The 27931-nt window shown below is 39.7% G+C and overlaps 3 protein-coding genes across 9 annotated transcripts; 2 read left to right on the top strand and 1 right to left on the bottom strand.

The window, feature by feature from the left end:
• Nucleotides 1–565: 565 nt before the first annotated feature.
• On the bottom strand, nt 566–27378 carry LOC104437100 (60S ribosome subunit biogenesis protein NIP7 homolog). 5 transcript variants are annotated; one of them, XM_039310157.1, is made up of 5 exons: nt 27293–27378; nt 3214–3639; nt 1131–2161; nt 985–1041; nt 566–881 (listed from the first exon to the last, which is right to left on the bottom strand). In XM_039310157.1, the coding sequence occupies exons 2-3, from the start codon at nt 3617–3619 to the stop codon at nt 2004–2006; spliced, it is 564 nt and encodes a 187-aa protein (XP_039166091.1). In that variant the 5' UTR covers nt 3620–3639; nt 27293–27378; the 3' UTR covers nt 566–881; nt 985–1041; nt 1131–2003. The 5 variants fall into 5 exon arrangements, with proteins under 5 accessions (XP_039166091.1, XP_039166089.1, XP_039166088.1 ...); XM_039310155.1 differs by lacking the exon at nt 27293–27378 and adding an exon at nt 4177–4545 and having other exon boundaries at nt 3214–3689; XM_039310154.1 differs by lacking the exon at nt 27293–27378 and adding an exon at nt 4270–4544 and having other exon boundaries at nt 566–915; nt 3214–3689.
• Nucleotides 13808–19061, top strand: LOC120291807 (ankyrin repeat-containing protein BDA1-like). The gene is made up of 3 exons (XM_039309547.1): nt 13808–14374; nt 15458–16153; nt 18777–19061. The coding sequence occupies exons 1-3, from the start codon at nt 13808–13810 to the stop codon at nt 19059–19061; spliced, it is 1548 nt and encodes a 515-aa protein (XP_039165481.1).
• LOC108958513 lies at nt 24002–27539 on the top strand. Of its 3 annotated transcripts, none has more exons than XM_018870792.2 (3): nt 24002–24310; nt 26226–26420; nt 27197–27539. In XM_018870792.2, the coding sequence occupies exons 1-3, from the start codon at nt 24191–24193 to the stop codon at nt 27518–27520; spliced, it is 639 nt and encodes a 212-aa protein (XP_018726337.2). In that variant the 5' UTR covers nt 24002–24190; the 3' UTR covers nt 27521–27539. The 3 variants fall into 3 exon arrangements, with proteins under 3 accessions (XP_018726337.2, XP_018726336.2, XP_018726338.2); XM_018870791.2 differs by lacking the exon at nt 27197–27539 and adding an exon at nt 26770–27190; XM_018870793.2 differs by lacking the exon at nt 27197–27539 and adding an exon at nt 26498–27190.
• The last annotated feature ends 392 nt before the right edge of the window (nt 27540–27931 follow it).

Raw genomic sequence — 27931 nt, 5'->3', positions numbered from 1 at the left:
CACAGAGCAAGATGCAACTGCAATCAGGTGACAACACTGGACCCCTTAAACGAGCAAGCATTCTAATGACAGGACTGAAACACTTAACAGAACTAATCCAAGAATGATAGCACTTAACCAAACACTGGACCTAATCCAAGAATGACAGCACTTAACCAAACACTAGACCTGTGATAATACCATCGAACCAACTGTAACACCACTGAACCTGTTATAAACCAGCAAGTATTCTTACATGAACCTGTATGAACATGTTAAAAAAGCTACAAGAAACCAAGCATAGCGGTCCAGCAAGAAACACTTAAAACCACAAGAAACCTGTTACAAAAATAACTCACACCCAAAGGAAAAAAAAAAAAAAAAAAACGTTGAATAGCTTGCAGCTTGCAAAGCAAACATAGTTCAAACCAAAGATAGCCACAATACATTGGTTCAAAGTACATTCATCCACTGGAATGGCTTAATTCAGTTCCGCTGATGACTGATGCAGTGAATGCATGCTGCATCAGTTGAAGTTCCAATTAATCAACAGCCGACTAAATAGCATTAAGCAAACTCAATAGCATTAGGCAAACTGATCCACGTTATTTGATGGAAAAGACAAACATCCCAATACAGCAGGCATAACTCAACACATAGTATATAGACAAATCCACTTAGAAACAACATTAAAACTAACATTTTCCAGTCTACAACACAACATCCTCATCTAACAGCATGCACTGAATAGCCACTAGCATTTTCCAGTTGCCAACTTCATGGTCCACCACTATCCACAGATTCTTGAGTGCATGGAGGTTGGTTCTGAGATATCAAATGAAGGTTGGCTTGGGGAATCTTGAATATTCCTTGCCATTGTTTGTCTTTGAACATGGATGGACCTACAATATTGATAACTCTATCACAAACAGGCATCTGCAGTGAAAATACATAGCAACTTGCTTTTCTTTTTAATATACATATAAAACATTAGACAGAGATTACCCTTAATTATGCATTCTTAGTGGCTTCAGCCAAAAGAGGTACTTATCCTTTTCATGCCTGGAGATACAAAATGAGCATAAAACTTTATCTTCAACAAAATCAGTGATACCTAAATCAATCGAATGTCATAAATATGAGTTCCATACCTAACCATCTGATGAGAAAACCCAGGCAGGTCCAAAAGTTCTCCAGAAAAAGTGGAAAAAAAAAAAAGTGTTAGACAAGTTACTAGCATGAAAAAGATCGAGAAAGAAAAGCAGAATGAAAAAGAATAGCCCTGTAAATTTCAAATTTTGTTCAGCAGAGTTTTCTGCTGCTGTGAAGCAACAGAAGGATAATAATTTTGAGCCACTTGACCGAATAATAGAATTACTTAGGATTTCGCTTTTCCTTACATGGTCAACAAAAGAAGCAGAAGACTAGGCTTCTAAAGCACAACATACCAAGTGAAACCAGCTGAATCAGGTTTCATATGTCCACTTAGACCAACCATGAACCATGCATGGCAGTGCAACCAAAAAACTGTTACACTTTCCTTTAAAGAATGTGTATTTATACTTATGAAAGTATAAACCAAAAAAAGAATCATGGTCAAGCACACACAAGTAAGAACACTGTCGCCAATTCCACCAAAAGCCGCAAGTTTGAACAGCCCAAAAGTATGAAATTCAACTTAAAAAGCTGAAAACAGGAGTTGCCTAGTTTCCAGGCATAATGATGCGATAAATAAGATTTACCAGACTTGCAGATCTCGGCATCCTAAACAATGTACATGACAAAATAATATCTGTAGCAACCTTAAAGTCATTCGACATGATCAGAATAATATGTTTCTTTTAAGCATATAAGAGAAATCGACATGGCAAACAACCAAGGAAATAGCCATTCCACGAAATTGGAGAGGTGAAAAAAAAATTACTGCATAATACAATTCTTTGTATCTCAAGATCATGGTCATTCAATGCACTTCCAAAAATCTGAACAATACAGAACAACCCAATGTATAAGAAAACCCTCATTCAAAGTTCATCCTCCATCCTCAAGTACTCCCCAATATCAGCCTGATGAAGCACGACAAGCCCATTTGGATCCAACTTCCTACAATCCTGTGTTGACCTTTGTGAAATCCCAAATCCCAAAGGAACGTCAGACATTGAAAAGACCACCACTCCATCACCTGTCATAACATTCGTCTTCAATCAGCAGATTTCTTTCAAATGAACCATTTTTCCCCACACAAGTATGAAGATGAGGAAAAAAAATTGAACATGGTACTTCTTGCATATTGGTCTGGGGGTGGAAATCTTGTCCCTAATTAATCAAATCAAGTTTTGACAAATCTAAATAGAAAGCAAAAACAACCAAGTCATTATTCTATTAAAATAAACAGCTATTCATCTTTGACATCATGATATGATTGTGCTATTGTGTATTGATTGATCTAACCTTTTACCTAAGAACCAAGACATTTCATTAACCAAAACCATAAGCAGGAAGACTGAGTTAAATCATTTAAACAGGCTAGATTCTTAATTTCAACAAAAAGAAAATCTCGATCTTCACCTGTCACTCACTCATTTAAGGGTGCTTACTCAAAATAAGTAAACATAAGGCATATAACCATTCACAAATTAAGCTAAAAATAATCATAGCAAGAAAATGTTATATGAAGAATGGCCAATGGTAAGAAAAAAGGAAGAGTGGGAGTAAGAGCTAATTTGGAGGCAATCAAAGGATGGAGACAGACAATGAGACGAAGCCAAGAGAAGAGGGCCATGGAAAGAAAAGAGGAGGATGACTGCAAAACCCAATTAGGGATTGCAACTATAGTCAACGTGGAGTTCCCTCCTTCATCTCCATCATGGCCACATTTTACCAGTAAATGACAGTGAATCGAGCTCAATTTTGAATCTATTTAGATATATCATTCACCCCTAAAAAAAGACCAGGAAGACAGTACATCTCCAATTTAAACATTGACTAATACCCGATTACCACAAAGTGACAATCCTAAGTTCAATTTATACAATAGCCCATGAAACTTCAAATAAAGTTCCTTTATTTCGCCCCCAATGATTTTCCTTTCAATCTAAGTTCCTGAGTCCACCGCTCTGCACAGCTTTCATATTCCAAAACCCAGACCCCATCCTACCACACCTCAAGCAGAAATATAACATTTACCAAACAACACTTAAAATTGCAGAATTTGAGCTGAAATTGACACATCACCTGGATTGATGTTTTCAGTGATCCTCCCCAATCCACCCTTCAACACGTGATTCCCATAGAGGAATGACATCTCCGAGGTGGGCTTGAGCCAGACCTTGTGCTTCGCATTGGCGGCCAAAATGCTCAGCGCCTGGATTGTCAGGTGGAAGCTCCCGCCCTTGGTGAACTTGCCGATGCAGGTTCCTAGGGATGCCAGGTTGTGGCGGCCGATGTTGGTGGCACGCTTGACCAGTGACTCACTGACATAGTAGACCCGGTTCTTGCAGAGCCGGAAGCAATAGCGGCCTGGGTTAGGGTCGGGCCCCTCATGGGAGGGGCTCTCGACGATGTTCTTGAGGTTGTTGCCGGTGAACTTGAAGAGCTTCTCAAACACCTGCGTCGTCTCCTTCTCATCCAGTGTCCTCATTGCACCTTGTATTCGAGCTCCTTCAGAAGTCTGTCACAAACTTTAAAAGGACACCCAGGCGGAGAATGACCTGCAGAAGGACAATTAGAAGAAGGATAGTAAGCCTGTGGTGGTGGCAGAGGTCAATAACCAAAAAACCAGCCTACCCCAGAACCGGCCTACAAGAACAAACTTTAAACCTTAACTCAGTGACTTCCAGGGCTGGGGCTTAACAAAAACGAAACAATTATACAAAACAAAAAAGTTTAAACGCCTCAAGTGTTGGCTGGAACTAAAAATTTACACCAACGAGGCATTTCGTCAAACATTCAGAGTCACTTCTCAGGCCGAGGCTTAACAAAAATGCAACACTCCTATCCAGAAAATATTTATACAAAAAAAAAAAAAAAAAAAAACCGTTTAAACACCAGAAGTGTTGGCTTGAATTGGGTATTTCATCAAACTTGCAGAGTGCGAGTGATTTCACCACCTTCGTCCACGTCTAAACATCAAGAAAAACAACATCCCCAATTCCATGCAAAATAAGCTGCTGAAGAAGGTGAGAAATCCTGACTTACTCATGACCAAACCAACAGATATGACGCTGGGAAAAGCTCCTACATCTAGCACACCAAAACCCAATTCCCACAATTCGACAATACCAAGCTCACCGTCTTCCACTTCACTCAATCTTGATGCCAATAGATGATTCTGTGGTTTAAAAATCAGGACTTGACAGTCGATACGGCATCCGTCGCCCTCCTACGTATGGCCCAAGAGAATCGCGGCAGTACCGAATTCGAGACATTCTAAGAAGGAATCGAAAACGACAACGAAACCCACATGGACAGAGAGTGCCTCGGAGCGGAAAGGCGGCGCCGAACGCGAGGCACAGAAACTCAGGATGATGAACGAGAGAGAGAGAGAGAGAGGCGGCACCTTAGAAGGACAAAAAGGTAAATGATTGGACTTAGGGCAATTGTTGTTTTTTTTTTTTTTTTTTTTTAATGACCGTGGAACCGCCTCGCGGCAGACAGAAATCACAAGGGTGCTAGTACAAGGACTCACCTCCCACGGCTCCCTACTTTCGTCGCACATCATGACAAGTTGGGGAATTGAAGCCCGATCTTGCGTGTAGCCAACGTGCAATTCCACCAACTCAACCATGACAAGGTGGGTGACTTAGGGCAATTGTTGTCACGTGCTTACAGAGATCATTCATACTTGCAAAGCATTCGATTATTCTTCCAATAGGATGAAAACTTTTCTTGATGAATTAGTCCGCGTGAGGAGTTCAGGCATGGTTGAACGCTGTGGACAAGTTCTGTGATTGATCCTGGGCCGACAGTGTTTGCCATTTGCTAATGCTCTTTGCAGCAACACTTTCTAACATAAGTTATTCGAAATTCATTTAGTGGAAACCAATCATACCACGGAACTCGAACTACATGGAAGAGTCGATATGGTCAGTCAAGCAATTCTGGACATTCAGCACAATCCTGGTGCGACACCATCCAACGGCGAGCATTGGTCTCAAATGTTTGAGTAAGAACTTCAGTTAATCTCTTCCTTTAATAAGTTAAATGACATTCTTTTATTTTTTTGCGGAAATTGGAGTTCTGAATATGTATCGTGCAGCAATATAGTCCTGTCATTCTTGCTTCCATTTCAGTTTTTGCAAGAAAAGCATACAGAACGTGAAGGATATCCTGCGGCAATACCGTGAGGGAAGGAGACTGGCTGGCTACATCATGTAACAGGACCCGCTCGCCATGTTCTATGAAGCTGTGTGCGTAGGAATAGATTTCAATGGCAACGTAAATGCCGATTATTTTCAACTACCTCCGCCTCCGACTGTTTCAGGTGATGCATAGCCATTCGCACTTCTTCAAGTCACAACATTAACAGCCTAACATATAGAATCAGATTCGAGTTCCGGGGATCTTTTGAATGGCTAGAAGCCGTAGAATGCGTTTTTTATCGTTTTGTATTTTTCGTTGTTTGAAGCAGAGAATCCCCGGCAAACGGACAACGAGCCAAAACCTAAGGAATGACAGGCGAAGTCTCCTAAAACCGGGCTTGCAGCACAGGTAATTGCTTTTCTAGAATTATATACTGTGTATGTGCGTCCTGTACAGCCTTTTATGCTCAGATAAACAATCATATCTTTCAATGAATATCTCTTACGACTGTTATATATAAGTGGAAGCAATATCCGGAGTTCTGTCTGTCGCCAAATTATCATCGCAAACAGTTTCTGCATGGAGTCTGTTGAAATATAGATTACTCCATCAATCTTTATCCTCTAGGACTTGTCCTTTGGAATAACGATCTTGTTCAACGGATGTCGCTTGCATTGCACTCATCTTTTTCTTCCATTATTCTAAAACGGCTGTATTTATGTGCTGAGATTAGTGCGGAGGGAGAGAGCGGGAAAGATGATGCTGGCAGATGTCAGAGGTTACTTCCATCTCCCGATCGAAAAGGCTGCTGAGAGATTGCGTTTGTGTCCTACCGTTGTCAAGAAAATTTGCCGAAGAGGCAGAGTGGGGCGGTGGCCTTATAGAAAGGTTATACTCCCTTTCGTTTCTCTCGGTTCTCCAATCGAACTTTGCCCTTTCAAAATTTTCCTCTCCAGTTAAATCTCGGTTTTCTGCATGTTCAATGTATCGAGAGAAAGATCTTGGAATTAAAGGGAGCAGCTAAAGAGAGAAGACGAACCGAAAAGTAGTCGCACCCAAGCAGAGATCGAGAAATGGCAATGAAATTTGGACAAGATCCGCTACGGAGTCGCTAGAACGGACTAGTACAACGTACTAAGTCGGATATATTAATACACTGCAGAGACTTTGAGATCTTGATGAGTCTTATGCTTTCGTCTTTCGGCACATTTTCGTTTGTGTACAGTGGTGCTGTGAGCAAAGCGAGGACAAAGGCGGATACTCTTTCTTGCATTATACACTTGATCTGTGATCAGAATTTCTTGTTAAGCCTCGAAAGTGAGTACAATATTTTTGTGTGAAATTCTGCACGGTCTCTGTTTGGCTGTTTAGTGCAGAGCACAAATTGGTCAGTCTATTATTATAATTTGTAACCTAACTTAGCCATCTCGCTTGTCATTATTCTAATTAATTAAGTACACGACACTGGTTACCATATGGCATTGGAAGGGTCTCCAAGCTGTTGAGAGAATATGATCTGGACGTGAAGTCCTAAACACAGATATTGGAGTGTTCGTACACCGTCGCAAACTGCTCTAGGACAAACGGTGAAACCTATCCTAGGATATAAAGCGCGTGAATAGTGTTTCCATGGAGAGGTACTGACTCGGAAGGAGAGATGACATGGGCAGTGCTCACACGACGGTGTTGTGCGTGAAATGGGTGAAGCAGGAGGTGCCGGAGGACTGGGACGAGAGCGTGCCACTGCCTGGGGACATCATTGAAGGGTTTGCAGAGGATGACATGGATGAGGTTGTGCCGACCAAGGCCTGGTTGGAGTGCAACTCGCAGCTCGGCAAGATCAGCCAGCAGGCTGAGACTTTGTGGGTGAAGGTGAGGAGGGGCGACGGTGTGATTAAGCTTCAGGCGCAAATAGTGCCTCTTAAGGGCTCGATGCTCCAGAGGAAGTTCACGATCCAAGCCGCTATGGACGATAGACGTGGTAGTTTTAGGGGATTTAAGCCTGGAATAATGTACTGAATTGCAAGTTAACTTTTGCTTTTTTTCCTAATTCTACCATCACTTCATGTTAAGGGTTTAGACATTACGAAAGATGTGGGGCGTGCCAACTTCCGAGTAATCTCATGAAATAGAATTGATTATTGTTCAAACGATTGATATTTGACGCATCATTTACTGAACAAGTTTTGGACAGTAGTCCTAGTATTTCTATTTAAACTTGATTGATTTTACCTGTTTAAAGTTTCCCTCGAGACGATGAAACATAAGCATTCAGACTAGAACTTCACGAGAGTAGATCACGGAATGTTTTCACTGGGCAAGAGGTCCTGGAGATAAAACCAGGAAGATGAAAGTCCATCCCAATGTTCTGCAAACATTCATCCACACAATCATCCTGCTAGGATGATGCCTGGTACATATATATACATAGATACACCACCTCTTGAACATTCATTTGGACGAGCATGGGCATAGATCGTGCAACGGGATAAGATGAGGACTTTCCATCTGACGATGCAGAAATGAGCAGGCGGGTGGTGAACGTGGACATGGCAGGATTCAAGAAGAAAGGGATGAGATATGACTGGAAGGCGAAAGTTGGGTTCCAATTGCCTGATCAACGGTCTCCGGTAGTTAGCTCCATTCTGTTTATGCCACTGCCAGGTGAACACACTGTCGAGGCCACTACAACCCGGTCCATGGCCTGGTTCCCCACATTGGTTTCCTCAGGAATTCCTCTAGTCTTTGTCAACATCCAAACCGAACAGATCGTCACATCAGTAAATTCTCTCTTCCATTATGATTATTCACCAAGCTCTTGAGATCTGTTTATGTTTTCGGCTCCTTCATGTCAATATAGCTTCTAAATCTTGCATGGTGAGTGATTACTTCCTGTCTTTTTTTCACTAAGGGCAAGAATATCCCCATAGGAAAAGAAATTAGTTTGAGGAAGCAACATAGCCAGACAATGACTGTCCAAATGGTTCATGGGATAAGATTATGGTTTTTACCCGGAATTGCTGAGGTTTCAGTAGAACTAGTCCCCGGACCCAGAGAAACACGGTTGAGAATGGACATTAAGCGAACCGAAGAGGTAATCATCACAATCATAGAACAACATTTTATTAGCTGATACTCCTGCAGAAATTAATGATATTCCTACAGAAATTAATCTGACTTGTTCCCCTGCGCAGGGCTTCATCTGCATCTTCTCCGTGACCAGAGGATCTGCAGCCGATTGCCCCGGGCTTGGACGCATCCACAAGGAGGCCAATGCAGCTGGGCACCTGCTTGTGGTTTCAAGATTAGAAGGCAAAAGCCTAATGCCTTCAAATGCATGCTCTGAAGGGCTAATACACTGCTGTGAACACAGCAACATAAGAGAAGTCCTCACTGCAGCAATCGACATAATGGATAGGATCAAAATCCACATCATGGGGTGGCCAAACCAAACTCGCCCTAATACATCCCAGCGATGGGTGCGGCGGCTCTCTGTCCTCCTAATGTACATTGTTCACTTCCTTTGCTCTTAAAAAAATGAAAGTCAATATAAAGATTAAGTGCCGACAAATTTTTTTTTACAAAACGTTTGAATTCTTTGTCATGTTTGTGAAAGCAGTGGAGCAAGTGATCCGACTACGTAACCTGCTTAATTTTGTCACATGACTTGGCTTTCTTGCTCTTTCTTTCTGGGAACGGGTCAAATTGATTCGGACAACTGTGGCTTTCCCTTCTCCAAATTAATGATCATTTCTTTTTGCTGATCATTCCTTCAATTGTTAATTGGTTTTTGAACAGAAGTGGGCAATCAAATGTATAGCAAGACTGGTGATTGCTCATTATGCTTATTTCTTTTTGCTAGCTCCTAAATCATTTGAGACTATATTGGTAGGAAGACTAATCAAAAATGCACTTATGACACTATTGCTCATTTCACGCATCTTCCTAACACAATTTGTAAAGTTGAATAATCCTCCTGAAGAATCAGGTAATGTGCAGGCTCAAATAGGAACATAATGCAAGTATTTTGGAGTTGACACGCTGCTTTAAGGGAATTGGGGGATACGGTTGGGGAACATTTTGTGATGACACTGTTTGCATTTGGTCTATATAGGTCAAGATCACGCGTCCACACATGTCCATATTCAAAAGAAAAGGAAAAAAAATGATGCTGATATATCTTTCATTGCTCGGTGAAAGTATCATAAAAAATAATGGTCGTTGATATTGGCCAATCATGTCTAACATCAAGTGAAGGCCTCAGGGATTATAACACTATGTCTATCTTTTAAGAGTAATAGCAGTACATAATTTTTCAAAAATCTTCGATTCTGATATAGGAGATTCATATGCTCAACTTTCTTGCTGCTGAAATTGGCCAATCTGAAGTTTTAACACACGTGTGCAAACAAACAGAAAGACACACATGGGGCAAAAGCCATCTCTATGACTGAATCCACTGAACATATGAAGGAACAACCTCTGTTCATATATAGATAGCATCCTCACACGAACTTGAACAATCGTTCCCTTATGTGACATCCTAGATCCTTTGGATGAACTAGGCCACATATTTGCAGATAAGAGTAAGGGTTTGGATGAACTAGGCCACATATTTGCAGATAAGAGTAAGGGTGATGCAGAACGCAGATGATTGATGCAGAACGCAAATGGCCTAGAGGCCACATATTTGCAGATAAGAGTAAGGGTGATGCAGAACGCAGATGATTGATTCTCTGTAATGTCATGTCATTGTAATGAGTAACTTGGTTTCAAGGTCACTCACTTCATGCCAAAGACTTTTCTGAAAGAGAGAGTTCCCCTCTTTGGCTAACTCTCACTTAAATTATCATATTTCAGCAATCAAAAGCCCTAAACCTAGATCATTCCCCACAAAGTGACGCGCAACAGCAATCCCAAAGTATTTCAATCCCAGTCAAATCGATTCATCTTGTGATTTGCAAAGCATTTCCGGATTGTTCTAACTTGGTTTCAAGGTCGCTCGCTTCATGCCAGAGACTTTTCTGAAAGAGAGAGTTGCTTTTCTGTGGGGAGGGCTATCGTTTCGTGGTAGTAGTTGAGAAAAATGTCTGTGAGGCGCGACGAGGCCACCCTGGCTTGAGCAAGGGTTGGCCTCACTAGATCTGATGGGGGCCCTCACCTAGACGACCGGTTTTCAAGCGTGGCCAGCCCTCGCCAGCCATGGCCTGTGGTTGGTGGCTAGCTATTGGCAATGGCCACTAAAGAAAATGCAAAGACAAGGGAACAAGAAAAAAATTCAAAAATATTAAAATATATTTTTAAAAATTTCTAAGTTAGTGCCAGTCGTCACGTAGGTTTAGGACTTTTTGATACTTTTTGTACTAGTTAAATTGATTTGGACAATTTTGGCTTTTCCTTTCTTTAATTTATGATCGATCTCTTTTACTGATCATACCTTCACTTATTAATTGGTTTTCGAACAGAAATGGGCAATCAAATTTATAGTGATACTACTGATCACTCATTATACTTAATTTTTTTTTTTATGGCTCAAAATCATTTGCGACTATTTTGGTAGGAAGACTAATTGCAAATGCACTTATGACACTATTGCTCATTTCAAGCATCTTCCTAACACAATTCATAAAGTTGAATAATCCTCCTGCGCAGGCTCAAATAAGGATATAAGAGAAGTCTTTGAAGTTGACATGCTGCTTTTAGGAGATTGAGGGATCAGCTGGGGACCATTTTGTGGTGACACTGTTTCGCATTTAGTCTATGTAGGTCAAGGTCTAGTGTTCACACATGTCCATATCCGAAAATAAAGGAAAAGCATGATGTTGATATATCTCTAATTGCTTAGCAAAAGTACCGTGGAAAATTATGGCCATTGATCTTAGCTAATCATGTCTAACATTGTGTGAAGGCCTCGGGGACTATGACACTACATCTATCTATTAAGAGTCTAATAGCAATAATTCTAAAAAAAAAACTTCAATTATGATATAGTAGATTCATATGCTCAAAATTTTGCAACTATTTTGGTAGGAAGATTAATCATAAATGCACTCAAGCATCTTCTTAACACAATCCATAAATTTGAATAATTCTCCTGAAGAATTAGGTAATGTGTAGGCCCACATTAGACTATAGCAGAAGCTTTTGAAGTTGACATGCAGCGTTTAGGGAATTGGGGGATACATTCATGGACCTTTTGGTGGTGATACTACTTGCATTTGGTCTATGTAAGTTAAGGTCACGCGTTCATATATGTCCATATTCATAAGAAAAAGGAAAGGGATGATGTTGATATATCTTCCATTGCTCCACCAAAGTACCATAGAAAATTATGGCCATTGATTTAGCCAATCATATCTAACATTGTGTGAAGGCCTCGAGGACTGACACTATGTTTATTTGTTAAGAGTCTAATATCAGTACATAATTCTTCAAAAATCATTAATTCTGATAGAGAAGATTCATATGCTCAATTTTCTTGCTGCTCAAATTGGCCAACCTAAAGTTGTACACGCATGTGCAAAGACGCAGAAAGACATACATGGGGCAAAAGCAATATCTGTGACTGAATCCACTGAACATATGAAGGAACAACCTCTGTTCATATATAAAAAACATCCTCACACGAACTCGAAGAACCGTTCCCTTATCTGACATCCTAGATCCTTTGGATGAAACTAGACCATAAACTTGCAGATAAGAGTAAGGGTGATGCAGGACGCAGATGAATGACTTTAAAAATGTCATGTCATTGTAATGAGTGACTTAGAATATGATGTTTCATGGTCGCTCACTTCATGCAAAAACTTTCCTGAAAGAGAAAGTTGCTTTTCTTTGGGGAAGGCTATTGTTTCATGGCAGTAGTTGAGAACAATGTCTGGTCGTGGTTTAAGGGAAGAACGTCATCGCAGTGAAGCATTGCTGGAGAAGCTACGATCAAGAAGAGAACGGTATCTTCCTTCAGGGCAATCTACGGCAAGGACTCAAACAAATCAAAATTCGATTTGACACAATACAAATTTGATTAAGAGATTGCGGGTCTCTTCTTGATTCCCCCTAGAAACAGTTGTGAGTAGATTCCGAATGTCTATAACCGATCTGCGCTGCCAAGTTTGACTAGGTCTATAGAGCCGCGAACGTCATCTGTCTGAGCGGTCGTGTACAGAATCATCCTACGCTTCTTCATCTAAATAAGAAAACCATTTGGGTGGTGGCAGGGTTATACGTTCTATGTGATTCATTTCCCTGCCTAGTACCATTTAGGCCTTTCGTGATTGATCAAATCAATCAGAAACTTATGATCCTTCTATTTTTGAAATTTTGATGGGAGAAAATGAAGATCAACTGTCTTCGGCAGAATTTTTTGGGGCATAGCGAGGCTGATGCCTCCACATCGAGCTCAAACAATTTGCAAGCTCGAAATCTTAGGGGATTACTTTGTTGATGTTGGGATTGTCGGATTCCCTAAAACCGGATTCGACACTAAATCGAACTCCTAAACTTGTGCAGAAGACGAGCCCGGGAAAAACACATGCATCACCGTCTAAGGCACATCACGAGGGTGAACGTATCTTGTTAGCCAGATTAAGCACCGACGCCGATATGAGGAAGAGAATTTGGCCTTGTTCGATCCAATGACGCCAATTCGCCTTGAAGGGAAGATGGGTGTCGCCTCTTGCTTACTGTTCTTTCTTTTTGAAGCATTTTTGAGGGAGAGAGGAAAGAGGAACGTACATTATGCCAAAATGTGCGTTCCTCCCTCTTTATTTCCCCCTTATATACATCCTCTAAAAAAAAGCGTGTCCCTTCATAAGTGTCTCTCCATCCATCCACTTTAATATTGTGGGCCGGGCACTTTTTAGGCCCAACGTGAATGACGGGCCAACTTAGGCCCATCACATTAATAAAACCATCAGTTGAGAAGACCAACTCTGAATGTTTGAATGATACTGTTGCTCATCTGTAACTATCTTCCTAGCACACCCATATGGCAGAATAAATTCTCAATAAGTGCTTAGGTTACAGCTCATTCCGATTGAGTGAGCGCTAGTGCAAAAGTTATTTCTCTCGTATCGAGGAAATTCATGTCCTTTCAAAGTCATATGCATGTTTGTGCAATTGAAGTGATTCCACAACAATATGCACGGATAGAGGGTGGCTGTTTTACATGATCAAAGGATGTCATGGCTCAATCGGGACATGTTACCTGTGCGAACTTGATGGGATCAAATGGAGACAAGACTCGCTAGAAAATGGCCAACAGGGGAATCTATATCCACAACAAAGCTCCAAGAATAAACGTTACCTGAGACATATGCGGGACTTGAGCCAGATACTTGCAGACAAGAGATATCTACCACTCGTTTTTCGGTCTTTGAGCCAGAGACTTGCAGATAAGAGATACCGACCATTCGTTTTTCGGTCTTCGTCAAAACTACCGTGGAGGTTGACTTGGTTGTGACAATATAATTCAAGTCTTCCAATGGAGGAGTGAGTATTTTGAAACTCTCTTTTTAGAGATCCAAACATGGAGTCCGAGCTCTACGAAGCCGCCATGAAAGGAAACGTACCTTCTTTGCTTGAGTTGCTCAAAAAAGATAAGTTGCTTCTCGACCGAATCATGATTGGGAATCACACTGAGACTCCTCTGCACATTGCAGCCATGCTCGGACATTTGGAATTTGTGGAAGAGGTTCTAGCTCAAAAGCCCAAGCTGGTAAGAGAGCAAGATTGTCAAAGTTCGACGCCTCTTCATCTCGCAGCAGCAAAAGGGTACCTCAACATAGTGGCAAGTTTATTAAGAGTTGGCCCTGAAACATGTTTCGTCTGTGACAAATACGGAAGAAACCCTCTTCATGTCGCGGCCATGAAAGGGCATGTGGATGTGTTGGAACTCTTGGTTCGAGCGAGACCTGTTGCAGCTCGTAGTGTCATCGAACATGGCCAAACGATCTTGCACTTGTGTGTGAAGCATAACAAACTAGAAGCTTTGAAACTTTTGATGGATATCGTGGGCGATGATCAGTTCATCAACTTGAGGGACGAATATGGCAACACAATTTTGCATTTGGCTGCTGCAGATAGACAAACTAAGGTATGTTCATATAATCAAGCCTTTGTATTAATCAAACTCAGTGATCTCATCAACAAAAAAGGCGAATATGGGATGGAAAAACAACACAAATAATCTATAAACTTTGGCTCAATATGCAAAGTCATTTTTGGTTTTTTAATTTATTCAATATGGTTCTTGAGCTATTTATAAATGTTAAATCTAATCCCTGAACTCTCAATTTGTTCTATCTAGTCTTTCAACTTTCCTAACAAAGTAAAATAAGTCTTTTGGTACCATATGCAAGTTATTATAATTGCACTATTATCCATATTTTAGAATTCTTTTCATTTCAATCAATTTCCTAAATAGGTTTTTGTTCAAAAAAAAATTCCTAAATAGGTTTAAATAAAGCTACAAATGATGTTCTACTTTTGCTACTACAGATATTATAAGTCAAAATAGGTTTAAATAAAGCTATCATAATATTTATAAAGGTCAAAAAGTTTTTTTTTTTAAAGTAATAAATAAGACAGTCATATTTTTGTTGATTTATAAAATGGATTGAAATGATTTTTTTCCTAAAATCCAAGCAAAAAGTGTAATTAAGAAAACTTTTGACTTTTTTTAATAGAAAATTGAGAGACTTGATTGAACAAATTAAAAGTTTCGAGACTAAATTGAATATTTAAGAAAACTTCAAGGGCCACATTAAATAAATTAAAAGTTCAAGGATGATATTACACAATGAGCCAAAGTTAAGTGACTATTTGTGTTATTTTCCTTTCTAGGATATTTGAGTGTCCTAGAAATTTTTAGAAGCTACAAGGTTTCCATTCATAAATCATTGCAGGTCATGATATTTGGGGAAGAAGTAACTCGTACAGATAATTAACTACAACTTTACATTTCGCTCTATTACCATGCTAATTTTATCTAGATTAGAAGGAACAAAAAACTAGAGACACTAGAAGAGATTCAACAAGGGATGAATTTCCATTTTGAAGTCATCGTATAATAGTCACAAACACTAATAGCGAAGTTAATCCTCAAAAGTATATAACACGAGCTCGTCTAGTTCAAATCTAACCCCAATTGGTACATTTTGGTGTTGCTCTTCTGCAGACTATAGCGTTCCTAACTAATAAAGGTGTAGACCCAAACATTACAAACTTAAGAGGTTTCACAGCACAAGGCCTATTAGCACAAGGTCAGAACACGGAAATAGCCATAGAGATTATGGATTCTGTTCCTCAAACTTCAAGGAATCACGAGCCATCCAGACGAACAGGCTACGCCAATAACATGGCCACCTCCTTCCATCCACCTGTGGTAGAACAGGACAAAAGGGAAACAAAGAGAAAGTGGCAACACAGTATGCATAAGACACTAATGGTGGTGGCGATATTACTAGCTACCATGGCATTCCAAACCAGTATTACCCCGCCTGGTGGCCTTTGGCAAGAAACTAAAGACGACCATACGGCGGGCGAGTCCATAATGGCAGAAATGTACTCAACACCTTACAAGATTTTCATAACATGTAACACGATAAGCTTCGTTGCATCGCTTAGCATCATTCTGGTTCTCATAAGTGGTCTTCCTCTAAAGCGGCTTCGGATCACCACGTGGATTGTAATGCTAACTATGTGGGTTGCGATAACCTCCATGGCGGTCACTTATGCCATCTCCATATTGGTCTTCACACCGCTTACGGAATTCCAAAATACAGTAAACATAATTGGATATGCGGTGTTGGCGTGGGGTGGATTAATGGCTCTTATTTTCTTGTGCCATGTCGTTCGCTTAATAGTGAAGTTGGTACGTAAGTTCCTGAAATGCCTCCGCAAGCCTTGACAAAGCGGAAGCCGGAGGATCTTATACCTTAGTGGCTGTACATCGCTGCAAATGTGATTGTCCCAGAAGAAGTGTCTTGAGCCCTAAGGCCATGCAAGAGGAGATGCTATGTAGTATGTGTTGTTCAGTGTGTTGATTAGACAACTTAGCTACAATACATTTGAGTATGCATGTATGTGTGTATGTGCTAGTGGAAACAATGAATGTTTTATGTGTGTTGATCTATGTGTAAGATGGAGTTTAGATGTATAATGGATGGTTGTTTTATTTGATGTTGTTTTTTGCGATCAAAAAAAAGAAAAAGAATATGACTTATTGCATTTAAAGTCCAAAAAATGTCAGCCATGATCGGTTGAAGTGGTAATTTATCGACAACTAAGGAAGTTTGTTCTGGTGGAATTGTAAGTTTTACGATTAATTAAGGAAAACTACGACAATCAAAAGGACTATTACTTGTGTATAGGATCCATTGATTATGAACTTGAAGGATTATTTATGTAGATTTACAAAGAATGGGGAAATCGAAAGAAACTTTAGGTTGCTTAGATTTCTCAATAAAAATTATGATCATTAAAAATTTTGAGTTTACGATAACTCGAGGTAATTTACTACTATAAATGCACAATAATTTACATGGACTTACAATGATTTACAATTATTGTGATCAATTATCAATTATAAGTTGTGTCTCTTATGACAATTTCAAGTACCCTACTATCCCATTAGTTAATTGCTAAGAGATAGGAATTCCTTGTTTCGAACTGTACGGCTCAATTACCACACAGAAAAGGAAAGTACTAACTAGACGTGCAATTGAGATCGTGATGATTTCAGGTAAATTATAATAGTTGGAGGTATAATGATATGAGACAGGAACTACAAGTTATGACCTGCCAAGTTACGAAGTATAAAAGGAAGTTATTGCTAATAATTGAAAAATACTAAAAAAAAACAATGAACTAACAATTTTGACTAATTGAAGAAAATTATAATATTATCAGATAACTAGGGACAACATCCCTAATTTAAGTGGTGTATATGAATGTCACTATTTCAATACAAATTTATGAACAACAAGTGCAATCAGATTATGAGGATATAACTAATTTACCATAGATTTAGATCAATTACCAAGTACTATATCACAAGCCATGGTTTGAGGTCAGGAAATTTCTAGGTGTAAGCATTCACGTCTTACAAAATAAATAACTTACCATCAAAGTGGTAACAACTTTTAAAACGGTAAGTTACCATCAAACCATTCTTGTTACGAACTGTATAGCTGTATTACTACGCAAAAAAAGAATGTATTTACTATGGTACAATTGAGATCACAATGATTTCAAGCAAATTACAATCGTTGGAGATATAATTATTAAGGACAAGAGCTACAAGTCATGACATGTTGAGGAAAATTACACCATTGTAGGACAATTACTTAGTAATTCCATTGTCGAGTTATGAAATATAAAGGGAATTTACTGTCAATACTGGAAAAAGACTAACAATAATGAACTGCCAATAATGGCTAATTAAAGAAAATTACAATATTACTAGATAATTCTAGTTGAAACATCCTCAGCTTACGAAGTGTAAAGAAATGTGCCTATTTTTAATAAAATTTTACGAACCATAAGTGCAATCAGATTGTGAGCAGTTAAGCCGACTAACCATATAGCCTTAGGTCAACAATTAAGTAAAAATCTACTTTATGGGAAGTAATTCAAAAAAGTAATTTACCCTATAAGAAACAATGATCCTTTCAAGTAGTAAGTATAATTAGTAAATTGAGTGAGTGCTAATCCTTGATGATCTTAATTATACTCATTCTAATTGAATTGTTTTTTATTTTTATTTTTTTGGGTCAAATTTTTCAGTAAATTGTTAACAGAGCCATATCTTAGTAACATACCTTATTGTATAATAAATGCCAAATGATGTTTGTAAATTATAAGTTGTGTTCATAGAATTAGTTTCAACTTCGTTAAATTACCTTTGTGTTGGTAGATATTTGCAAATGCAAAAATTATCTTACAGTTAATAAATTCCCTTTTGAATTCTCAAAATTGTCTACAACCAAAGTAAACTACAAATAACTGGTTATAGCCAGTCAATTTTACACACGGGATGGAGGTCCTTTTTCTCATATGGGACCCTAGAATCGCCCCCAATAAGCGTAAGAACAAAGTAGAGGATCCTAGAACGTAGACTCACTAAAGTAGACGCTTTGTGAATGAGGGCAATTTAGGGTAAGGACTCGCAAACAACTTAAGATTCGCTTCCACAAAACACAAAGTTAAAGACTGAATGTCCAAATAAAAAGATTATGTAGCAACAATTTTTCTATATCAGTTGTGCGAGGAAGAATCGAAATTTTCACAAGAATTCTTTGCCATGTTCTCTGAATGCAGTGGAGCAAGTGATCCGAGTATGTAACATACTTAATTTCGTTGCATGACTTGGTTTTCTTGCTCTTTCTTTCTCTTTCTTTCTGGGAAGATACTTAACAGGTCAAATTGATTCGGACTACTTTGGCTTTACCTTCGCCAATTTACGATCGTTTTGTTTTTGCTCATCATACCTTCAGATTAAATTAATTTTGTGCATGAAAAGGGTGAAGCAGGAGGTGCCGGAGGACTGGGACGAGAGCATGCCGCTGCCTGGGGACATCACTGAAGGGTTTGCTGAGGATGACGCGGACGATTTCGTGCCAACCAAGGCCCGGTCTGAATTCAACTCGCAGCTCGGCAAAATTAGCCAGCAAGCTGAGACTCTGTGGGTGAAGGTGAGGAGGGGCGGCCGCGTGATTAAGCTCTGGGCGCGCATCGTGCCTCTTAAGGGCTCGATGCTCCAGAGGAAGTTCACATTCTAAGCAGCTACGGACGATAGACATGTGGTGGTTTTAGGGGATTTAAACCTGGAACAATGTACTGAATTGCATGGTAACATTGCTCTCTCTGTTTTTTTTTTCCCTAAATCTACCTTCACTTCATGCCAAGGGTTTAGTAGACATCACGAAAGATGTGGGCAGTGCCTGCTAGGATCATGGCTAGTAGATATACATACTACCTCATAGAACATTCGTTAGGACGAGCATGGGTGTATATCGTGCAAAGGGAAAAGATGAGGACTTTCCATCTGACAATGCGGAAATGAACAGGCGGGTGGTGAACGTGGACACGGCAGGATTCAAGAAGAAAGGAATGAGATATGACTGGAAGGCGAAAGTCGGGACCTAGTTGCCTGATCAATGGTCTCCGGTAGTTAGCTCCATTCTGTTTATGCCACTGCCAGGTGAACACACCGTCGAGGCCACTACAACCTGGTCCATGGCCTGGTTCTCTGCATCAGTGTCCTCAGGAATTCCTCTTATCTTTGTCAACATCCAAACCATACAGATCATCACATCAGTAAACTCTCTTCTGTTAAGATTCTTCGAGCTCTTGAGATCTGTTTATGATTATAGCACCTTCAAGTCGATATATCTTCTAATTCTTGGCATTGTGAGTAATTACTTCCTGTCTTCATTTCACTAAGGGCGGGAATATCCCCTCAGGAAAAGAAATTAGTCTGGGGAAGCAACATAACCAGACATTTACCGTCCAAATGGCTCATGGGATAAGATTATGGTTTTTGCCGGGAATTGCTGAGGTTTCAGTTAGAACTAGTCCCCGAACCCAGAGAAACACGGTTCAGAATGGACATTAAGTGAACTGAAGAGGCGATCATCACAATCATAGAACAACATTTTATTAGCTGATATTCCTGCAGAAATTGCAGGGTTTCATCTGCATCTTCTCCATGACCAAAGGATCTGCAGCCAATCGTGCCGGGCTTGGACGCATCCATAAGGAGGCCAATGCAGCTGGGCACCTGCTTGTGGTCTCGAGATTAGAAGGCAAAAGCCAAAAGCCTTCAAATGCATGCTCTGAAGGGCTAATACACTGCTGTGAGCACAGCGACACGAGAAGTCCTCACCGCAGCTACCGACGCGATGGATAGGATCAAAATCCACATCATGGGGTGGCCAAACCTAACCCACCCTAATACATCCCAGCAATGGGCGCAGCGGCTCTCCGTCCTCCTAATGTCCATTGTTCACCTCCTCCACTGTTAAAGAAATGAAAGTCAATATAAAGATTACGTGCTGGCAAATTTTTTATACATGTCACGCGAGGAGGAATCAAAACATTCTCCAGAATTCTTTGCCATGTTTCTGAATGCAGTGGAGCAAGTGATCTGAGTACGTAACCTGCTTAATTTTGTCACGTGACTTGCTTTTATTGCTCTTTCTTTTTGGGAAGCAACTTAACAGGTCAAATTGATTGGGACAATTTTGGCTCTCCCTTCTCCAATTCATAATCATTTCTTTTTGCTGATCATACCTTCAAATGTTAATTGGTTTTCGAACAGAAATGTGCAATCAAATGTATAGCAGGACTGCTGATTGCTCATTGTGCTTACTTCTGTTGGTAGCTTTAAATCATTTGCGACTATTTTGGCAGGAAGACTAATTGCAAATGCACTTCTGACAGTATTGCTCATTCATGAAACCGCTCAGAAATCGGTGGGGTAAAGCTAACTCCAATTTGGAGCCGTTGACCTTGTTATAGATACATCAAATTAGTGGATTGAGTCGGGTCAAAAAATGATCCGACCCAAATTGACATATCTAATATGTTTTAACTCATTTCCAAGCTATTCATATCTGACTTGATTTATATTATTAAAAAACTTTCATGTTTAACCTAATTTAAGAAAACCCATACTTAAATTGAAACTAAGGTGAAGTTGCGGAAGTAAGCAAGCGCAAGAGAATATAAAGTGTTATAGAGATAGGTTGGGTCTAAGAGTTGTGAACCCATATAACATGCAAATTATCTTAGAATTTACCATTCCAAACCTATTTATAATTCATTTACCATTCCAAATTCATTTATAGAGAGTTTCTACACCCATATAATATGACTTAATAAATGAGTTTATAACTGTTTTGACAGGTTTAGCTTATAGCCACGATCAAGTTCAATTCTAAGTGAGGATCAATTTTTTTTTTTTTTTTTTTGGTCGAAGTGAGGACCAATTTTAGTGTTACTAGAGATGGCAAAAGAGTGAGACACTCTTGAGCCTAGTCACAGCCCAGCAAAAGAATTCTTCAATTTTCTATTTTTTAGCCATAGTAGTAACCGTTGGGCAACTGGAAGCTATTGGCAAAATTTCCCAATTTTTCCAAAGTTTGCGAAATATCATTAAAAATTTTAACAAAAAAAAACAAAGTTTCCAAATTTAAGACCTATACGACAACTATACTTCAAATTGTGTAATATGATGAATGGTATAGTTGGGAGGATTGAACTTTTGCTATCAAGTCTCTCTCTGTCTCTAGTACCACTAGCTATCGATTGAAACTTACATGTTATTGAAACTTGTTATGAGAGATTCTTCAGCAAAGGTATTTTTAATGTATAAATAGTCTTATAAAGTTGAGAACTAATAATGCGAGGGAAAATGTCAATGTCCTATTCAAAACAAATAAGTTAGTAAAAAATGTATGAAGAATATAAATATCTTTGCTACTTAATTTATGACATAAAGAGGAAATTTCTTATTAGTAGACGATATTTGGCCCCCAAGCAATTTGTGATATTTGGTATTTGCAAGAATAACTTCACGCCATTGAAAATGCAAAAGTATGTTATTGACTATTTGAATCGGTTATGCAAGAATTATCTTATGTTAATTGATGGCTTTCAACTTATCTATACATTTTCAAGCTCATCAAGTGAGAGGACAGGCTTATTTTCTTGAAAAGTAGGTTGTTGGCTATTTGATATATAAGTTATCGATATGAACAAGTGCTATCTCAAATTTCTAAGATGTCTAACATAATAGAATTTCTTCCTTCACAAATTTAAAAAGAAAAAGAAGACAAGGTCGTGCTTAGTATATTACCATGCATACAGAGAAAAAAGTACATCTAATGCTCCGTTCGTTTCGTGGAAAACAACTTTCAGGAAAATATTTTCCAAAATTTTCCGGTGTTCGGGTGGACGGAAAATACATAGTCAAAGAAAACATTTTCTGGTCAACGGAAAATCCCTCTTGACATTGTGGAAAATGATTGCCTCTTTTCAAAAGAGGAAATCATTTTCCCAGCCTCTCGCGCTTCTTTTTCCTTCCTCATTTCTGCACTCTCTCACATATTAGGGTTTCTGATCTCCTCCTCCTCCTTCGACGCCGACGATGGGCGAAGCATCTCTCATTCTCCGCCCTCCCCGGCCGCTCTGGCTGGGGCGCCGCCGCCGCCGCCGCCACGGCGCTTCGCTTCCCCGGCGGTTCGAAGCCGCTCGGGAGGATTCTGCTCAAGAGGGAGCACCGCGGCGGCGCTGGGAGGCTCGTGGGGAGCATGCCGTCCAGGCCGCTCGTCGTGTGGTGCAAGGCTTCCGGTGGACGGGTGATTGCCCCTGATTCTTTTCCTTGGGATTTTTTTTAGTGCTCCGCGTGCTTGCTCATGTGTTCGTTCGTTACTCTGTTTTGGGGATTTGGTTATGCTTGTTTGGGGTGATGCGATGAGGTCGCGGATTCAGCGGCGGAGCTTGCGGCTCATCGGATCTAGCGGCAGAACTCGGGCTCCCAATCCAGGCGAGCTCGAGCTCTATCGCCAGATTTGGCGACCTCGGGTGAGATCAGCCGAGCCTCGAGCTCTGTCGCCAGATCAGGCGAGCTCGGGTGAGATCGGCCTAGCCTCAAGCTTGCCGGATTTGGCCACTAGGTCTTGGTCGGCCGTTGGGCAGCCGACCATCGTCAGGCAAGAAGGAGGTGGCGGCGGCGGAAGGAGGAGGAAGAAGGAGGAGGAAGGAGGCAACGGCGGAGGAAGGAGGAGGAATAAGGAGGACGAAGGAAAAGGAAAAGAAATAATAAAAATTTCGATTTTTAAAAATATAAATAATTAAAAAATCATTTAAAAATATAAATAAATTAAATAAATTTTTTGGTCAATTAAAAATATTAAATTTTAATTTTTGATAATTTTCCCAAACAATTAAATGAGTTAACGAACAATGAAAAATATTTTCCACTCAAATTTTAGATTTTGGCGAACACTAGGAAAATAGAGTCATTTTCCGGAAAATGACTTCCAAGAAAAATATTTTCCGGAAACGTGATATTTTTTGCGAAACGAACGGACCCAAGTGGCGTATTCTTGCAAAATACAAAACATTTTCCAACAAAAAGGATAGAAAAAAATAAACTTTAAATGTATATAGTTTATTCTCCTTCCTAAAAATTTGCCAAAATATTATACTTTATAAAATCTTTTATTTATGGAAAAATTTGACTGAAATAGACTGTAATTCTTTTAATGGGTGTCTTCTCTTTAAATAGGAAGAGACATATGCCAAAGAAAACATAGAGAATAGAAATATAAAGGGAAAATGACACAAATGACTATTGAATTTTGATCAAATGTGTAATGTGGTCTCTAAACTTTTAATTTATTCAATGATATCTCAAATTTTAGCTCGATATATAATGTGGCCTCGAATTTTTTATTTATGTAATACGTTCCTTGAATTTTTGTATTTATTCAATCTAGTCCATAAATTATATGAAAATATTTAATATTATCCATAATTTGAATTAATTAAATGATATCATTGAATCTATTTATATAGGTCAGAAACTAAATTAGAATCAGATTGCATATTTAGCCATAGTTTAGGCAGCATTTATGTAATTATCATAAAGATAAAAACCATGGTAAAAAAATAGTTGAAAAACCAAGTGGGCAGCATCAAACGACCGGTTCGATTGGAGGCTTAGAAACATCTCTCTCTCTCTCTCTCTCTCTCTCTCTCTCTCTATCTCTTCGCCTGAACATTACGTGCTCTGCTCCGACCACCGCCCGTCGTTCCATCTTCCCGGAAGCTGCATCGCCGCCGCCCCCAACCCGCGAGGCCGACCGCTTCGAATCGGCAACCGGGGAGCCCCCGTTTCGCCATGGGATCCGCCGCCCGCGGAAGCGGAGGGGCCCTTCTCCGAGGCCTCTGTAGGGCAACCACGCGCCGGAGCTCGGTCCACGCGAGCTCCAGCTTCGACGGATCCTTCCTCGGAGAGCGGGTGAGTGATGGGTATTTTCCGGGGTCGATCGGTTTTCGGGTTCTCTTTTTGTCTCCCTTTGTTTGCCCGGAGTTCGGAGGATTCTGGGTTTCGCATGTGATTCTCGTCCCTGGCTTCTGCTTGGCGCTCTTGGATTGCAAGTTTTTCGTCTTTGTTTTGAGCAAAAAGTCAGGACGTGAAGACGATGGAAGAAAGCTTATAGCGCAGAGCATTTTTTCCCCACCTTATGGTTGAGCTAGTTTGTTGAAGCATATGCTAGCTTGAGCTCCTTTTTTGGGCTCTAAAAATGAGAGGTGTTGATTTCCAATTTAAGTTAAAGTAGCTCAATAATTGAAGGGCAAGTAGACATTTATTTAACTATTTGTAGAGCTTTATATTGACCCTTAGGCCTTAGGTTGGTTTTTTGTCCCGGAAAGAATCTTACATCTAAGAAGTACATTGTTAATTTACCCAACGGTGTAGCATAGAGCGTAGTTAGGGCATGATTGTGTAAAGGGAGAAAATGGTCTCTGTTAAATCCTCCATTTTTCAATTTTTGGTGAAATCCTTATTGTTGAAGTCTCTTACAAAACATCCCAGGCATGTCATTTGGTGATAAGGGTTTCTCTTACAAATCTCCATTTCCATGTTGATTGATTTTGGTTCTCTTTGTCTGCTTGTTTGCCGGAGTTCAGAGGATTCTGGGTTTCGCATGAAGTTCTTGTCCCTGGCTTCTGCTTAGCTCTTGGATTGCAAGTTTTCATCCTTATTTTATCCCATCTTATGATTGAGCTGGCTTGTTGAAGCATTCAGTGATTTCAGCCAAGCATTTTATCCCATCTGAGATGCTAACTTGTGCTCCTCTTTGGGCCGTAAAATTGAGTTGTATTGATTCCAAAGTTTCTTAAATTCTTATGCACTATCTAGCAGTAAGAAAAGTAGCTCAACAATTGAAGGGCAAGTAGAAATTATCTTACTTTAGGAAATATATTGTTAATTTACTCGACAGTGTCTTCAACCAATCGCAATAAAGCATAGCCAAGGCATGCTTGGGCAAGGGGGGAGTAAGATTTCTGTTAAATCCTCCATTTTTCAATTTTGGTGAAATCCTTGCTGTTGTTACTGCCATTTGGAGTCGCTGATAGCCGGTGAAATCTCTTACAAAACATCCCAGGCATGTCATTTGATGAGAAGGGTTTCTGTGAGCATGCTTGATGCTTGGTACTTGGGATGTTTTGAGTTATGGCAGTCACTGAAAAGGCTGCCGCAGATGGAAGAATAGTAGTAGAAACAGCATGCATGAATGAGGGGAAGATAACTATCAAGTTACGAGGAGCAGAGGGATTAACTTTGTTATGTGTCTAATTGATGAGAAGCATTAGTACGTGGAATCTATGATTTACTAAGATGAACCTATACGTGGGCAGATGTAATTGTTATTAGTAATTGAACTTGCTGGTGTCATTTTGCTTTTGAGGCCCTTCTCTTTTTCTCCCAGTAGTTGAAAATACCCTTCCATCCCTTTTTGTAACGAGATAAATTTCCCAATTGCACCAGTCTTACTTTAATATAGGGTTATGAGAATTCCTTGTAAGGTTTTGACGCTGAAATACAGACTGGATATTGGGAATTTTTAATTTATGCTCACCATAGCAGAGACTATGCATTGAAATGGTTTGATTAGGTCTAGCTCATATATGCCTATAGAAGAAAAGGTCTAGCTCATATTTACTTATCAAAAAGAATGTCTAGCTCATATTGAAGCAACTCAGTTCTACCCATAATAGTGGTGACTTCTATTGTCAATTGACAAAATATTTCTTTTGGATTCTCAAATTATGTAGAAGAAGACCGATGTTCACTACCCTGGAAATATACAGCATGGCATGATAGTTGATGAACAATTACTATGGTTTTTTATATTTATTTTCTTCAGATTCACCAAGCGAAGCAAGACATGTCTCGGTTATTGTCAATGTCATTGATGAAGCGTATGAGTCCGTTTTTTGCTGGCCGAATTCGAGAGAACCATAGGCTTTTGAGCTCTTCCTTTGCTTCTGCACTTCATGAAGTTTCTTCCTCTCCATCACCATCTGTGGACGATGTACATATGACAGATGCTTGCATCCTGGTATTTTTTCACTTAATTTCAAAAAGATTGACTTAGTAGATGTATAAGGATATGAAGCAGACTCACACTTAACGCAGGGCGTGAATCTGATTGACTTCCAGATGTGCCTGAAAGAATGAAAACACTTGTGATCTCTGTGTTGTAGCAATTTAAGGTCATAATGTCAACTTTAGTGTGATGTTCCTGATTTTGTACAAATGGATATAAGAGAGATGGACCATGCAACCTTACTTTTCTTCTACTACTTGAGCTAAGTTCTCCACAGCAAATATGGTAGCAATATTGTTTTATAACACTTCCTTCTTGTCAGAATATGTGAAACTTTCATCTTGTCAATGATTTTACATAGGGGTGGCAGGCACCCGCAGTACAGTACCTTGTCAATGACATCCTTCTCAGAGAAGCTATGCTTATAAGGAATGTAAGGCTAAGCCTAGGAAATATCCCATGTAACCCCATATGAGATGCATTCAAGAAATAAAGGTGGAATATTGCTTCCCAATTCAGCAAAGGTCTTGAAGTGGCTTTAGGTTTCAATGTTGTACAGGTTGACACATGATTGTGCTTTCATTGTCATCATAAGATGCGGCTTCTATATGTACCTGGCAAAGATAGTCGTGATGAGCACCATGCAACAAGAGCTGACGGAGATATAACTTTCTTCATGTAGGGTCTGCAGCATACGTAGAACGTTAATTTCAGTAACCTAGTGATGGTAATTTTCCTTGTTTTGTCGAGTCATTCGAACACTGACTGACATTGGGACTGTTTTTCAGAGAATGAAAGAACTTCAGGCTGCTGAAGGTTTGCTTAAAGAAAAAAAAATGCTTCGCTTGAGTGTAGAAACTGGTGGATGTTCGGGATTTGAGCTCCTTCGGAAGTCTGTCACGAACTTTAAAAGGCAGAGAAATGGATCACTTTGGATAACCAGCAAGCAGATGCCCAGGCGGAGAATGACTTGCAGAAGGACAATTAGAAGCAGGATAGTAAGCCCGTGGTGGTGGTGGAGGTCAATAACCAAAATACCAGCCTACCCCGGAACCGGCCTACAAGAACAAACTTTAAACCTTAACTCAGTGACTTCCAGGGCTGGGGCTTAACAAAAACGAAACGATTATACAAAACAAAAAAGTTTAAACGCCTCAAGTGTTGGCTGGAACTAAATATTTACACCAACGAGGCATTTCATCAAACATTCAGAGTTACTTCTTGGGCCGAGGCTTAACAAAAATGTAACACTCCTATCCAGAAAATATTTATACAAAAAAACCGTTTAAACACCAGAAGTGTTGGCTTGAATTGGGTATTTCATCAAGCATGCAGAGTGCGAGTGATTTCACCACCTTCGTCCACGTCTAAACATCAGGAAAAACAACACCCCCAATTCCATGCAAAATAAGCTGCTGAAGAAGGTGAGAAGTCCTGACTTACTAATGACCAAACCAGCAGATATGACCCTGGGAAAAGCTCCTACATCTAGCACACCAAAACCCAATTCCCATTATCGATAT

Source organism: Eucalyptus grandis, chromosome 3 (assembly GCF_016545825.1).
Source record: "Eucalyptus grandis isolate ANBG69807.140 chromosome 3, ASM1654582v1, whole genome shotgun sequence".
NCBI classification, from domain to species: Eukaryota; Viridiplantae; Streptophyta; class Magnoliopsida; order Myrtales; family Myrtaceae; genus Eucalyptus; species Eucalyptus grandis.
The sequence above is the reverse complement of the archived record's forward strand: the minus strand, read 5'-3'. Positions and strand labels throughout refer to the sequence as shown.

What these genes read in the sequence shown, in the direction of transcription:
- LOC104437100 (XM_039310157.1), bottom strand. Translation starts at nt 3,619, where the DNA reads ATGAGGACACTGGATGAGAAGGAGACGACGCAGGTGTTTGAGAAGCTC. An exon ending in CACTGAAAACATCAATCCAG is followed by an intron (nt 2,162 to 3,213) that starts GTGATGTGTCAA and finishes ATGTTATGACAG; the next exon opens with GTGATGGAGTGGTGGTCTTT.
- LOC120291807 (XM_039309547.1), top strand. Translation starts at nt 13,808, where the DNA reads ATGGAGTCCGAGCTCTACGAAGCCGCCATGAAAGGAAACGTACCTTCT. An exon ending in CTGCAGATAGACAAACTAAG is followed by an intron (nt 14,375 to 15,457) that starts GTATGTTCATAT and finishes GCTCTTCTGCAG; the next exon opens with ACTATAGCGTTCCTAACTAA. An exon ending in TTCGCTTAATAGTGAAGTTG is followed by an intron (nt 16,154 to 18,776) that starts GTACGTAAGTTC and finishes TCATACCTTCAG; the next exon opens with ATTAAATTAATTTTGTGCAT.
- LOC108958513 (XM_018870792.2), top strand. Translation starts at nt 24,191, where the DNA reads ATGGGATCCGCCGCCCGCGGAAGCGGAGGGGCCCTTCTCCGAGGCCTC. An exon ending in GATCCTTCCTCGGAGAGCGG is followed by an intron (nt 24,311 to 26,225) that starts GTGAGTGATGGG and finishes TATTTTCTTCAG; the next exon opens with ATTCACCAAGCGAAGCAAGA. An exon ending in TGACAGATGCTTGCATCCTG is followed by an intron (nt 26,421 to 27,196) that starts GTATTTTTTCAC and finishes ACTGTTTTTCAG; the next exon opens with AGAATGAAAGAACTTCAGGC.